Raw genomic sequence first — 15,884 nt, forward strand, 5'->3', positions numbered from 1 at the left:
CTCTTTTCTATAAGTACCCAATTCGGATATTTGCCCGACAAATATTTGCCCAAAAAGAACAGCTAATAATGTTTTTTTCGGTTTATTACCCGCACTGGTGTATTTATGAGAAAATCAATTTCGACGACTACGTGAATTGTGGTGAAGATGTCCAGTGTTATGTTATGGTGTTTTGCTCAGTGATGACAAAATGTATTATTGATTAAATAACATAACTTATATATTTTTAGACTTTTTTACTATAGACCGTTTTGTTTTTTTCGCGATTATGTTCTAATTGTTGTCATTTTTTGTAAGGCTGAGATGAGATTTTTGTAACTACCCACATGAGGTAGTTTTGTGGGATTTTCGTAACTGCCTTTCCTGCATAACTGCCTCAATTTTTTGGAATTTTATGAAAGGCAGTTAACCGGGGTGCAGTGTATTTCGCAAAGAAGCCTACATATGGGAAAAAACTACTGACCTTTCCTCTGATGTAAATTGCAATAAAGTGTTTGCTAGATAACGGGCCTATTGCCTAATTTATAATGGGTTCTGTGTAGAGATCCACATTTTTATCCCATGCTACATATTGTCTCTCCAAAAGTTTATGTAACACCACGAAATATTCGTCCTAGACCCCTTATTTTGGTATGCCAAAATTCATATCTCCACGAGATAAAGCGATTTAGCGATGTGTGTCCGTCCATTAAAAATTGTAAACAAGTTTTAGGCCGCAATTATGGACCGATTGTAACTAATTTTTTAAGGAGTTGGGTTCGGGCCAGAATAGAAATGATTAGTTTTTGCTGATGATCGTGAAATGTTCAGGGAATGAAATGGACCAAAAACAAAATTTTAACCAATTTTTTAGCGGCTCTGTAGGTCAAAATAATAACCCGCAAAATTTTAAACAAAGTTTGAGTTTATGATGAAGAAGAAGGGTACAAACCAACGTGAAGATCAGATAGTACTTAGCAGGTTAAATGGACTGAAACTTTTGTGTGAAATTGGTAAAAATAATAATAACGTAGCAGTTAAAAAAACGGAAGTAGTAGTACTACATAAGTGGGTTTCATTAGTTTGTGTGAACTAAATGTTCCTTTCCTGCTACAAAAATGTCTTTGTCATACTAGATAACCTTTTGGTTTTGGTCATAAGTGTTATACATTACATCTCTGATATTTGATAATTAAATTTTCACAATCATTGAAAAAAAGTTCCGTGGAGAGCGATTGTCCAGGGATAGTGGTATAGGGTATCCCATGGTCGGCCCCGTCCGACTATAGACTTTTCTTACTTGTTTCATTTTGTCTAATAAAAGTAGACAATATGACTATGAAAATAATTACTTTAGTTATTTCCTGTGCACAATAATTTTCGAACTAATAAACCGATTTGCTGCAATCTTGGGACATCGTAATATGTCCTTTCCGACTTTAATTTGAATATTATAAATAACCAACCCAGTCGAAATAATTTGGGAGATGATATTATTAATATTCGTTCAGAATTATTTGGAATCGAAACATACTTGGTTTTGGCTGCATATAACTTGAAAAAAGCAATAGATTAGACCTAAAAACATTATTTTTCATTGGAGAATTGTTTACTTGTGATATCAATCATTTTTAAGACCAAACCTTAAAGGGATGTGATAAATGTTTTATTTTAGGTTTATGCAGAATATTATTAGGTTTTCGAATCAAAGAAATATTTGAAATATCTCTGAAATTGGACAAGTTGTGGCTAATTTACTACAAGCATTTTTATTAATAACAATCAAATCAATCCAAATTTGGATTTCTTGTAACATTACCTGTTTGGATCCTCATATCGAGAAATATCTGTTGGGATTCGGAACAAGGCAAGCTACAAACAATGTAAACTTTTGATGAATTTTGGAAGCCCTTTAGCGATCCATCCCATGTGGAATTTTTAAAGGAGTTTAGAATCGTTTACCATCCACATGCACCATAAATTTGTAGAGCCTTTAGCAACCTAACCGAAGATACATTTTAAGAATTTTCGAAGACATTAACATCCGTTTCCAACTACTTGGGATAAGGGTCATTTTTATTACAAAACTTTAGAAAGGAAATAACAAATATTTTATTTTGTGGATGAGATTCTGGAAGTACTTCGGTTTAATAACAATCATACGCACTAGAGTCCAATAAGGTATATTTTGATAATGAACGAATTAGCCGCTTCAATGAGAAGCATTTAAGGAGACTTTTGCAGGTCAAATATCATTACATCTAAAAGTAATTTCAAAGGTGTTTCAGGAGAAAATAGCGTGGATTTATTAAGAAATTTGAGAAGATATTATATATCTCAACCAGTAAGGCAAGCCCACACTTCCAAGGCATTAGAAAATATTCTTTAAAAAATCCACTTTTATTTGTCTGTGGATGCGCGAAAAATTTCCTTAAACAAAATTTTAATATGGTATTCAGTCTACGATTTGGATATTATTAATAACCATCCTAGTCCGAATAATGAAGGAGAAAATATTAGTACAATTATTTCAGAATTATTTCAAATCGAAACATACGTTTATTAAATCTACATATCCCTGAGATAAAATAACATTATTTTTTATTCGAGAACCGTCTAATTCAGATATTAGTAATTTTTAAGACCATATCTTAAAAAATATGTGATTAGTATTTTGTTTAGATTTACGTTCAATATTATTAGTATTTCAAATCAAAGTAATTATTTTAAATATCTCTGAGATTTGTAGAGCCACGCTTATTGGGCTGTGAAGCCTTTAAAAATATTCTTTAAAAAATCCACGCTTATTGGGCTGTGAAGCCTTTAAAAATATTCTTTAAAAAATCCACGCTTATTGGGCTGTGAAGCCTTTAAAAATATTCTTTAAAAAATCCACGCTTATTGGGCTGTGAAGCCTTTAAAAATATTCTTTAAAAAATCCACGCTTATTGGACTGTGAAGCCTTTAAAAATATTCTTTAAAAAATCCACGCTTATTGGGCTGTGAAGCCTTTAAAAATATTCTTTAAAAAATCCACGCTTATTGGGCTGTGAAGCCTTTAAAAATATTCTTTAAAAAATCCACGTTTAAAAAATCCACGTTTATCGGGCTGTGAAGCCTTGAAAAATATTCTTTAAAAAATCCACGTTTATTGGGCTGTGAAGCCTTGAGGAATATTCTTTAAAAAATCCTCGTTTATTGGGCTGTGAAGCCTTGAAAAATATTCTTTAAAAAATCCACGTTTATTGGGCTGTGAAGCCTTGAAAAATATTCTTTAAAAAATCCACGTTTATTGGGCTGTGAAGCCTTGAAAAATATTCTTTAAAAAAAAACACGTTTATTGGGCTGTGAAGCCTTGAAAAATATTCTTTAAAAAATCCACGTTTATTGGGCTGTGAAGCCTTGAAAAATATTCTTTAAAAAATCCACGTTTATTGGGCTGTGAAGCCTTGAAGAATATTCTTTAAAAAATCCACGTTTATTGGGCTGTGAAGCCTTGAAAAATATTCTTTAAAAAATCCACGTTTATTGGGCTGTGAAGCCTTGAAAAATATTCTTTAAAAAATCCACGTTTATTGGGCTGTGAAGCCTTGAAAAATATTCTTTAAAAAATCCACGTTTATTGGGCTGTGAAGCCTTGAAAAATATTCTTTAAAAAATCCACGTTTATTGGGCTGTGAAGCCTTGAAAAATATTCTTTAAAAAATCCACGTTTATTGGGCTGTGAAGCCTTGAAAAATATTCTTTAAAAAATCCACGTTTATTGGGCTGTGAAGCCTTGAAAAATATTCTTTAAAAAATCCACGTTTATTGGGCTGTGAATCCATGAAAAATATTCTTTAAAAATCCACGTTTATTGGGCTGTGAATCCATGAAAAATATTCTTTAAAAATCCACGTTTATTGGGCTGTGAATCCATGAAAAATATTCTTTAAAAAAACCACGTTTATTGGGCTGTGTAGCCTTGAAAAATATTCTTTAAAAAATCCACGTTTATTGGGCTGTGAAGCCTTGAAAAATATTCTTTAAAAAATCCACGTTTATTGGGCTGTGAAGCCTTGAAAAATATTCTTTAAAAAATCCACGTTTATTGGGCTGTGAAGCCTTGAAAAATATTCTTTAAAAAATCCACGTTTATTGGGCTGTGAAGCCTTGAAAAATATTCTTTAAAAAATCCACGTTTATTGGGCTGTGAAGCCTTGAAAAATGTTCTTTAAAAAATCCACGTTTATTGGGCTGTGAAGCCTTGAAAAATATTCTTTAAAAAATCCACGTTTATTGGGCTGTGAAGCCTTGAAAAATATTCTTTAAAAAATCCACGTTTATTGGGCTGTGAAGCCTTGAAAAATATTCTTTAAAAAATCCACGTTTATTGGGCTGTGAATCCATGAAAAATATTCTTTAAAAATCCACGTTTATTGGGCTGTGAATCCATGAAAAATATTCTTTAAAAAAACCACGTTTATTGGGCTGTGTAGCCTTGAAAAATGTTCTTTAAAAAAACCAAGTTTATTGGGCTGTGAAGCCTTGAAAAATATTCTTTAAAAAATCCACGTTTATTGGGCTGTGAAGCCTTGGAACATATTCTTTAAAAAATCCACGTTTATTGGGCTGTGAAGCCTTGAAAAATATTCTTTAAAAAATCCACGTTTATTGGGCTGTGAAGCCTTGAAAAATATTCTTTAAAAAATCCACGTTTATTGGGCTGTGAAGCCTTGAAAAATATTCTTTAAAAAATCCACGTTTATTGGGCTGTGAAGCCTTGAAAAATATTCTTTAAAAAATCCACGTTTATTGGGCTGTGAATCCATGAAAAATATTCTTTAAAAATCCACGTTTATTGGGCTGTGAATCCATGAAAAATATTCTTTAAAAAAACCACGTTTATTGGGCTGTGTAGCCTTGAAAAATGTTCTTTAAAAAAACCAAGTTTATTGGGCTGTGAAGCCTTGAAAAATATTCTTTAAAAAATCCACGTTTATTGGGCTGTGAAGCCTTGGAACATATTCTTTAAAAAATCCACGTTTATTGGGCTGTGAAGCCTTGAAAAATATTCTTTAAAAAATCCACGTTTATTGGGCTGTGAAGCCTTGAAAAATATTCTTTAAAAAATCCACGTTTATTGGGCTGTGAAGCCTTGAAAAATATTCTTTAAAAAATCCACGTTTATTGGGCTGTGAAGCCTTGAAAAATATTCTTTAAAAAATCCACGTTTATTGGGCTGTGAAGCCTTGAAAAATATTCTTTAAAAAAATCCACGTTTATTGAGCTGTGAAGCCTTGAAAAATATTCTTTAAAAAATCCACGTTTATTGAGCTGTGAAGCCTTGAAAAATATTCTTTAAAAAATCCACGTTTATTGGGCTGTGAAGCCTTGAAAAATATTCTTTAAAAAATCCACGTTTATTGGGCTGTGAAGCCTTGAAAAATATTCTTTAAAAAATCCACGTTTATTGGGCTGTGAATCCATGAAAAATATTCTTTAAAAATCCACGTTTATTGGGCTGTGAATCCATGAAAAATATTCTTTAAAAAAAACACGTTTATTGGGCTGTGAAGCCTTGAAAAATGTTCTTTAAAAAAACCAAGTTTATTGGGCTGTGAAGCCTTGAAAAATATTCTTTAAAAAATCCACGTTTATTGGGCTGTGAAGCCTTGGAACATATTCTTTAAAAAATCCACGTTTATTGGGCTGTGAAGCCTTGAAAAATATTCTTTAAAAAATCCACGTTTATTGGGCTGTGAAGCCTTGAAAAATATTCTTTAAAAAATCCACGTTTATTGGGCTGTGAAGCCTTGAAAAATATTCTTTAAAAAATCCACGTTTATTGGGCTGTGAAGCCTTGAAAAATATTCTTTAAAAAATCCACGTTTATTGGGCTGTGAAGCCTTGAAAAATATTCTTTAAAAAATCCACGTTTATTGGGCTGTGAAGCCTTGAAAAATATTCTTTAAAAAATCCACGTTTATTGGGCTGTGAAGCCTTGAAAAATATTCTTTAAAAAATCCACGTTTATTGGGCTGTGAAGCCTTGAAAAATATTCTTTAAAAAATCCACGTTTATTGGGCTGTGAAGCCTTGAAAAATATTCTTTAAAAAATCCACGTTTATTGGGCTGTGAAGCCTTGAAAAATATTCTTTAAAAAATCCACGTTTATTGGGCTGTGAAGCCTTGAAAAATATTCTTTAAAAAATCCACGTTTATTGGGCTGTGAAGCCTTGGAACATATTCTTTAAAAAATCCACGTTTATTGGGCTGTGAAGCCTTGAAAAATATTCTTTAAAAAATCCACGTTTATTGGGCTGTGAAGCCTTGAAAAATATTCTTTAAAAAATCCACGTTTATTGGGCTGTGAAGCCTTGAAAAATATTCTTTAAAAAATCCACGTTTATTGGGCTGTGAAGCCTTGAAAAATATTCTTTAAAAAATCCACGTTTATTGGGCTGTGAAGCCTTGAAAAATATTCTTTAAAAAATCCACGTTTATTGGGCTGTGAAGCCTTGAAAAATATTCTTTAAAAAATCCACGTTTATTGGGCTGTGAAGCCTTGAAAAATATTCTTTAAAAAATCCACGTTTATTGGGCTGTGAAGCCTTGAAAAATATTCTTTAAAAAATCCACGTTTATTGGGCTGTGAAGCCTTGAAAAATATTCTTTAAAAAATCCACGTTTATTGGGCTGTGAAGCCTTGAAAAATATTCTTTAAAAAATCCACGTTTATTGGGCTGTGAAGCCTTGAAAAATATTCTTTAAAAAATCCACGTTTATTGGGCTGTGAAGCCTTGAAAAATATTCTTTAAAAAATCCACGTTTATTGGGCTGTGAAGCCTTGAAAAATATTCTTTAAAAAATCCACGTTTATTGGGCTGTGAAGCCTTGAAAAATATTCTTTAAAAAATCCACGTTTATTGGGCTGTGAAGCCTTGAAAAATATTCTTTAAAAAATCCACGTTTATTGGGCTGTGAAGCCTTGAAAAATATTCTTTAAAAAATCCACGTTTATTGGGCTGTGAAGCCTTGAAAAATATTCTTTAAAAAATCCACGTTTATTGGGCTGTGAAGCCTTGAAAAATATTCTTTAAAAAATCCACGTTTATTGGGCTGTGAAGCCTTGAAAAATATTCTTTAAAAAATCCACGTTTATTGGGCTGTGAAGCCTTGAAAAATATTCTTTAAAAAATCCACGTTTATTGGGCTGTGAAGCCTTGAAAAATATTCTTTAAAAAATCCACGTTTATTGGGCTGTGAAGCCTTGAAAAATATTCTTTAAAAAATCCACGTTTATTGGGCTGTGAAGCCTTGAAAAATATTCTTTAAAAAATCCACGTTTATTGGGCTGTGAAGCCTTGAAAAATATTCTTTAAAAAATCCACGTTTATTGGGCTGTGAAGCCTTGAAAAATATTCTTTAAAAAATCCACGTTTATTGGGCTGTGAAGCCTTGAAAAATATTCTTTAAAAAATCCACGTTTATTGGGCTGTGAAGCCTTGAAAAATATTCTTTAAAAAATCCACGTTTATTGGGCTGTGAAGCCTTGAAAAATATTCTTTAAAAAATCCACGTTTATTGGGCTGTGAAGCCTTGAAAAATATTCTTTAAAAAATCCACGTTTATTGGGCTGTGAAGCCTTGAAAAATATTCTTTAAAAAATCCACGTTTATTGGGCTGTGAAGCCTTGAAAAATATTCTTTAAAAAATCCACGTTTATTGGGCTGTGAAGCCTTGAAAAATATTCTTTAAAAAATCCACGTTTATTGGGCTGTGAAGCCTTGAAAAATATTCTTTAAAAAATCCACGTTTATTGGGCTGTGAAGCCTTGAAAAATATTCTTTAAAAAATCCACGTTTATTGGGCTGTGAAGCCTTGAAAAATATTCTTTAAAAAATCCACGTTTATTGGGCTGTGAAGCCTTGAAAAATATTCTTTAAAAAATCCCCGTTTATTGGGCTGTGAAGCCTTGAAAAATATTCTTTAAAAAATCCCCGTTTATTGGGCTGTGAAGCCTTGAAAAATATTCTTTAAAAAATCCACGTTTATTGGGCTGTGAAGCCTTGAAAAATATTCTTTAAAAAATCCACGTTTATTGGGCTGTGAAGCCTTGAAAAATATTCTTTAAAAAATCCACGTTTATTGGGCTATGAAGCCTTGAAAAATATTCTTTAAAAAATCCACGTTTATTGGGCTGTGAAGCCTTAAAAAATATTCTTTAAAAAATCCACGTTTATTGGGCTGTGACGCCTTGAAAAATATTCTTTAAAAAATCCACGTTTATTGGGCTGTGAAGCCTTGAAAAATATTCTTTAAAAAATCCACGTTTATTGGGCTGTGAAGCCTTGAAAAATATTCTTTAAAAAAATCCACGTTTATCGGGCTGTGAAGCCTTGAAAAATATTCTTTAAAAAATCCACGTTTATTGGGCTGTAAAGCCTTGAAAAATATTCTTTAAAAAATCCACGTTTATTGGGCTGTGAAGCCTTGAAAAATATTCTTTAAAAAATCCACGTTTATTGGGCTGTGAATCCATGAAAAATATTCTTTAAAAAAACCACGTTTATTGGGCTGTGAAGCCTTGAAAAATGTTCTTTAAAAAAACCAAGTTTATTGGGCTGTGAAGCCTTGAAAAATGTTCTTTAAAAAAACCAAGTTTATTGGGCTGTGAAGCCTTGAAAAATATTCTTTAAAAAATCCACGTTTATTGGGCTGTGAAGCCTTGGAACATATTCTTTAAAAAATCCACGTTTATTGGGCTGTGAAGCCTTGAAAAATATTCTTTAAAAAATCCACGTTTATTGGGCTGTGAAGCCTTGAAAAATATTCTTTGAAAAGTCTAAGTTTATTGGACTGTGAAGGCTTAAAAAATATTCATAAAAACACGTTTATTGGGCTGTGAAGACTTGAAAAATATTTTTTAAAAAAATCCACGTTTATTGGACTGTGAAGACTTGAAAAATATTCTTTAAAAATTCAATTTTATTGGACTGTGAAGCATTCAAAAATATTATCCAAAACCACGGCCTTATATATGAAAAACTAAATACCATAAATATTCTTACACACACCCTGACACTATTGATGATGCAAATCCCACAATTTATTTGATAATAACGACAAGAATACAATATCAAGAGCCGCGCTTGTTTGTAGGCACGTTTTTTTTTTACATCAACAAAGGAACACTCATCCCATCGAACCAATAATAGCAGTTAAAATAATAATACAGTTTAACAATACAAGCATTTCATACAACAATAATAATTGATCGAAAATAATAAAATCATCAGCACCAAACGCCACCCCACCAATCTTACTCTAGTGAGCAGCAATGAAAACAATTGAAACCACTTATTAATTGCCAAGACTTTTGATTACACGAAGTGTGCTACCACTTTTGGCGGGAAAGCTAAAAGCTCTCTCTCTCTCTCTTTTTTTAGTCAATGGAATATTTATTTGAATTATTTTTATTTAAAACACAAAACGCCGGTCAGACTGAACTTTACCCATGAACAGTACACCAACGGAAATAAGACCGTTATGAAGCTGGAAGTAGGCAACGATTTTGGCGCGAAAGTTAACAGCTCACTCTTTGTTATACGTCCGAAGTAGGGGAAATATATGCAGAGGGTGTTTCAAAGTTTATTTGATTTAACAACCGAAATGAAGTAAAACAATATCAGTTAGGTTCGCCGAGAGGGATATACCCTCAGCCAGTGACATAATGAAAAGAAACAATCCACGTATTATGAGAATTATTCGAAATAAAGTAAAAAAATATATACGCAAACATGTTTCACGATGTTCTTAAGACAAAAAAGTTTGAATTTTTGCAAACATACTTGGGGTCTACGGCAATTATTTCGATGAGTAATTTGTTGCCCGTAGAAAGTGTATATGGGATTTCTGAGTGAAACCGAACACTTTTTCAAAATTAGTTTTTGACTTCCTTTTTTTTTATTTCTGTGGTGATGCTGCTCATTAGCAAAACATTTTGGTATAATTTCATTTTTTTTTTCTTGGCTAACGGTTCCAGAGATATTGCACCTTGACAAAGTCGAATTATGTAAAAACTATATGCAAAGAAAAATACTCATAACTTCTTTAATATAGAAAAAAAAATTTTTTGTATTTTTTGTTGTTGAATCAGCTTTTTAATCAATAATATAAAAGAAATGCACCGTAGATTTGGATGGAATTTTCGCGATTTCATATTAAAAAAATTAAGTTTTAGCAATGATTTAATATTTAAAATCAAGTTTTAACAATGATTGGCCCCTTCGATTTTCTTGATTTTTTTGTATTAAACTAGGATTAATTACAAACAATTTAAGTCCTATTTGGTATAATAATTAGTATGTGTTCTTAATTTTAAAATTTTGTCAACGCCATTTTTTCTTTATACCAGTGTGAAAAATTTGTTATTTTATAAAAAAAATAACAAATTTTGTGGGAATTATTGTTGACCTTTGGACTGAATTTATTCCTTGATTTTAGTTTGGCTTTAGGTCAGAAATTAAAAACAATACAGTTTGTTTTTTATTTTATTTTTATTGTTCCAATATTTCGATCTTCTCCGAAGATCATTATCAGGGAATTTTTCTTTAAAAAAGAACAATTGACAATCATTATATAAAAATTAAACAAATATTTTCAACAATAATTACATTTTGTTATTCTTTCCTTAACAACAGTCAATTATGCACATCCTATTTTCCAAACGAGTATTTTGCAACTAAAGCTTTTTGTGTTTTTCTATTGCATTTCTGTAGATCTGTGCACAGTGTTCCGTATCCATTTTGTAGTTTATTCTATTTTCTACTGGCACATTTATAATGTGTAGCATTTCAAGCATGAATCTGCGCTTGTAATTACTTTCCTGTGCCAAGATTTCTACTTCCTTGAAGTTCGGTGTGTGTCCTGTGTTTGCACAGTGTGCCGCAAGCGCAGTTTTTTGTTCAAGGGGTTTACTTTTGTTCTTTTGGTCTGATATGTGACCACTTATTCTCGTTTTTAGCTTGTTTTTTGTTGTGCCAACATATACCTGAGGGCATACGTTGGACGAGTCACCGCTGCATTTTATCTTATATACGACGTCCGATTTGTCGTCGTTAGGAATTTTCGATTTCGTCCTACTGAAAAAGTTGTTATTAGTGTTATTGCTTTTTAACGCTAACTGGTACTGTTCGTTGTTATATAGGTTTGAGTGTGAAACCCTTTCTGAAAACCCAGGAACGTAAGTAAATCGTTTGTATATCTTGTCTTCTTTTTGTTCCTTGTTGACGGTTCTTGTGTTTGTTACGTGTTTGATTAATTCGTTTATCGTGTTAGTTGGAAAATCATTCTTCTTTAGAATATTTTTGATTTTATATTTATTTTTGGCGTGGAATTTTTGATCACTGATGTTCAAGACTCTTTTTATAAAGTTCGTTGCCGTATTTATTTTGATTCCTCGGGGGTGTTTGGAATGATAATTGATCAATCTTCCTGACGCCGTGGGTTTTTGATACCAATCTAAATAGAGCTTGTTACCTTGTCTATGTACAATAGAATCTAGGTATGGTAAACGATTGTCGGCTTCACACTCCATGGTGAACTGTAGTTGCTTGTTATAATTATTTAACATATTTAGTGTGTTGTCAACTTGGTCTTTGTGTATTATGCAAAATATATCATCGACATATTTAGTCAGTATTCTTGGTTTTACCTCCAGTTTTTCCAAAGTTTCTTCTAGTAGCTTTTCCATAACGATGTCGGCTATGATTGGGGATTTAGGGGAGCCCATTGGCATTCCTTTTAACTGCTCGAATATTTGGTCATCGTGAGCAAAATACCTTGAATCCTTAATGCATAAAGTTAAAATGTCTATAAAAATGTGTTGTGGGATATTTGTGTGTTGTCCTAGAATGTTCCACTTCTCCTTTATAGTTTTTATAGCCAGGTTTACTGGGACGCTGGGGAACAAGGACACTACGTCAAAAGATATCAACATTTCAGAGTCATCAATCTTTTGATTGTTGATTCTGGATCTGAACTCTACAGCGTCATTTATATTGTATTTTGATTCCAATGTCAATACTTTTAGTATTGATGCCACATATTTTGATAATTCATAAGTTGGCGAATTAACAAAGGAGCATATTGGTCTTAAAGGAATGCCTTCCTTATGGATCTTAGGGAGTCCATATATTTTTGGCGATACCGATGTTCTGTTTATTAACTTGTTCTTCTCCATATCATTGATTATATTTAATTCAAACAATTTTGTAATTAATTTATTGCACTTTTCTTGTAGTGCCATTGTAGGATCTTTTCTCAAATGCCTGTAGGTGCACATATCCATAAGGATTTTGTGCATTTTAGATTCATAATCCTGTTTCATCATAGCCACCGTCTTTCCACCTTTGTCCGAATTGAGTATAAGAATATATTTGTTTTCCTTTAGGAATTTGTTAGTTTGGCCCACTGCAAAACAAAAAGCAATACATCAATAAGCTAAACGCACTAAAAAGACAACAACAACAAGAACCCAACTCACAACATAATAAAGAGTGGTTTGTCAACACCACAAACACTGACGTACCCACAAACGTTGAATGGTTGCTCTCACTTGGACCGAAATTTGCATTACCAACAACAAGGACAACGTTTCCACTGTTTAACGTCATCTCAGAGGGAGAGGACTGTATACAGACTTTGGAGAGCAAAGAACAACAAGAGATCTCACGGGTTAATTTAATAACTCTCATAAATGATTATATGAGAAATAATGTGTTGAGTAAAAGAGATCGCCTAATTTTGGACACATTGGGCAAAACTAACAAATTCCTAAAGGAAAACAAACATATTCTTATACTCAATTCGGACAAAGGTGGAAAGACGGTGGCTATGATGAAACAGGATTATGAATCTAAAATGCACAAAATCCTTATGGATATGTGCACCTACAGGCGTTTGAGAAAAGATCCTACAATGGCACTACAAGAAAAGTGCAATAAATTAATTACAAAATGTTTGAATTAAATATAATCAATGATATGGAGATGAACAAGTTAATAAACAGAACATCGGTATCGCCAAAAATATATGGACTCCCTAAGATCCATAAGGAAGGCATTCCTTTAAGACCAATATGCTCCTTTGTTAATTCGCCAACTTATGAATTATCAAAATATGTGGCATCAATACTAAAAGTATTGACATTGGAATCAAAATACAATATAAATGACGCTGTAGAGTTCAGATCCAGAATCAACAATCAAAAGATTGATGACTCTGAAATGTTGATATCTTTTGACGTAGTGTCCTTGTTCCCCAGCGTTCCAGTAAACCTGGCTATAAAAACAATAAAGGAGAAGTGGAACATTCTAGGACAACACACAAATATCCCACAACACATTTTTATAGACATTTTAACTTTATGCATTAAGGATTCAAGGTATTTTGCTCACGATGACAAAATATTCGAGCAGTTAAAAGGAATGCCAATGGGCTCCCCTATATCCCCAATCATAGCCGACATCGTTATGGAAAAGCTACTAGAAGAAACTTTGGAAAAACTGGAGGTAAAACCAAGAATACTGACTAAATATGTCGATGATATATTTTGCATAATACACAAAGACCAAGTTGACAACACACTAAATATGTTAAATAATTATAACAAGCAACTACAGTTCACCATGGAGTGTGAAGCCGACAATCGTTTACCATACCTAGATTCTATTGTACATAGACAAGGTAACAAGCTCTATTTAGATTGGTATCAAAAACCCACGGCGTCAGGAAGATTGATCAATTATCATTCCAAACACCCCCGAGGAATCAAAATAAATACGGCAACGAACTTTATAAAAAGAGTCTTGAACATCAGTGATCAAAAATTCCACGCCAAAAATAAATATAAAATCAAAAATATTCTAAAGAAGAATGATTTTCCAACTAACACGATAAACGAATTAATCAAACACGTAACAAACACAAGAACCGTCAACAAGGAACAAAAAGAAGACAAGATATACAAACGATTTACTTACGTTCCTGGGTTTTCAGAAAGGGTTTCACACTCAAACCTATATAACAACGAACAGTACCAGTTAGCGTTAAAAAGCAATAACACTAATAACAACTTTTTCAGTAGGACGAAATCGAAAATTCCTAACGACGACAAATCGAACGTCGTATATAAGATAAAATGCAGCGGTGACTCGTCCAACGTATGCCCTCAGGTATATGTTGGCACAACAAAAAACAAGCTAAAAACGAGAATAAGTGGTCACAAATCAGATCAAATGAACAAAAGTAAACCCCCTTGAACAAAAAACTGCGATTGCGGCACACTGTGCAAACACAGGACACACACCGAACTTCAAGGAAGTAGAAATCTTGGCACAGGAAAGTAATTACAAGCGCAGATTCATGCTTGAAATGCTACACATTATAAATGTGCCAGTAGAAAATAGAATAAACTACAAAATGGATACGGAACACTGTGCACAGATCTACAGAAATGCAATAGAACAAGTAAAAAAGTATCAGTCGGCTTTGCCGACAGAGATATACCCTCAGCCTGTGCAAATTGAAACACTTTTTCACAAAAAACTTATGTATTTAGAAGGTTTCAAAATTTTGGTCGTATGAACCGACAAAATTGTTGATTACGATTAAAGTTCAAAAATTTTGCGGAAAATGTACTTAAAGGAATGACCGTCATAGACCATGGGGGTGCCATAGGGGGTTTTTACACCCTTCCGGCTGTTTTCTCAAGAAGTATGGACTTGCCCCTGAAACACTTTTACCATCGTAATGAGGCACCGAATGTAAGTTGCTTCAACAAAAATCAAAGTGATTCAATAACAGGTCCTAAACTGAACTTTTCCGAAATTTTGTGTGGGAGGTACTCGAAGGGAGTTTACCGATTGAGTCCATATTGGAACCTTATCTAAGTCTGGTAGAAATTTCATAATGTGCAAAGTATGGACCAAAGCGGTTACTTCTTTCAAGAGTTATCATTCGCAAAAATTTTCCGAACATTTTCGAACTTTTGTGGGGGAGGTACCGGAAGGAGTGGACCGATATATTCCATCTTTGGGCTTGAACTAAGTTTGGACAAAATATTACGAAAGCCAAATTTTGGACCGAAATCGGCAGATCCGTTCGAGAGTTATCTTGCGCTCCAACCACTACACACGGTGTCATAGGGTTTTTTGTAACTTTCAGGATATTTTCTCAGGAAGTATGGACTTGCCCCTAATGAAACTTACAGCGCCGTATAGAGGACATCGAATACAACCTGCGTAAACAAAAATCAAAGTGATTCGAGACCAGGTCCTAAACCGAACTTTTCCGAAAATTTTGTGTGGGAGGTACCCGAAGGAGTGGACCGATTGAGTCCATATTGGAACCTTATCTAAGTTTGCTAGAAATTACATGATGTGCAAAGTATGGACCAAATGGATTATTCCCTACAAGAGTATCGTGCGCACAAGTTTTGCGACAATTTGTGAACATTTGTGGGGGAGGTACCTGAAGGAGTGGACCTATATGGCCCATCTTCGAACTTAAATCGAATCTGGACAAAATATATTCGATACCCAAAATTTGAACCGAATCGAATGATCCGTTCGAGAGTTATCGTGCGCACCAGCCAGCCAGACAGACAGACAGACAGACGGGACAGACAGACAGACGGACGGACATTGCTAGATCTACTCAAAATTGCCTGAAACGGATATCGTACAAACATACTTGGGGTCTAAAACCATTATTTCGATGAGGCACGTTTTTGGTCGTATCAAAGTGTAAATACCCTCTTTAGCCTAAAGGCTGAGGGTATAAAAACACAAAAAGCTTTAGTTGCAAAATACTCGTTTGGAAAATAGGATGTGCATAATTGACTGTTGTTAAGGAAAGAA

General features: G+C 33.2%; 1 protein-coding gene across 1 annotated transcript; it reads left to right on the forward strand.

The window, feature by feature from the left end:
- Positions 1 to 12,426: 12,426 nt before the first annotated feature.
- On the forward strand, positions 12,427 to 12,993 carry LOC141388213 (uncharacterized; the record flags this gene model as incomplete). The annotated part of the gene is made up of 1 exon (XM_073958234.1): positions 12,427 to 12,993. A coding segment is annotated over one exon (567 nt), but the record flags the coding sequence as incomplete, so codon positions are not given.
- Positions 12,994 to 15,884: the final 2,891 nt, after the last annotated feature.

This window comes from Musca autumnalis, unplaced genomic scaffold (genome assembly GCF_047663935.1).
Source record: "Musca autumnalis isolate F117 unplaced genomic scaffold, ASM4766393v1 scaffold_796, whole genome shotgun sequence".
Classification (NCBI taxonomy): domain Eukaryota; kingdom Metazoa; phylum Arthropoda; class Insecta; order Diptera; family Muscidae; genus Musca; species Musca autumnalis.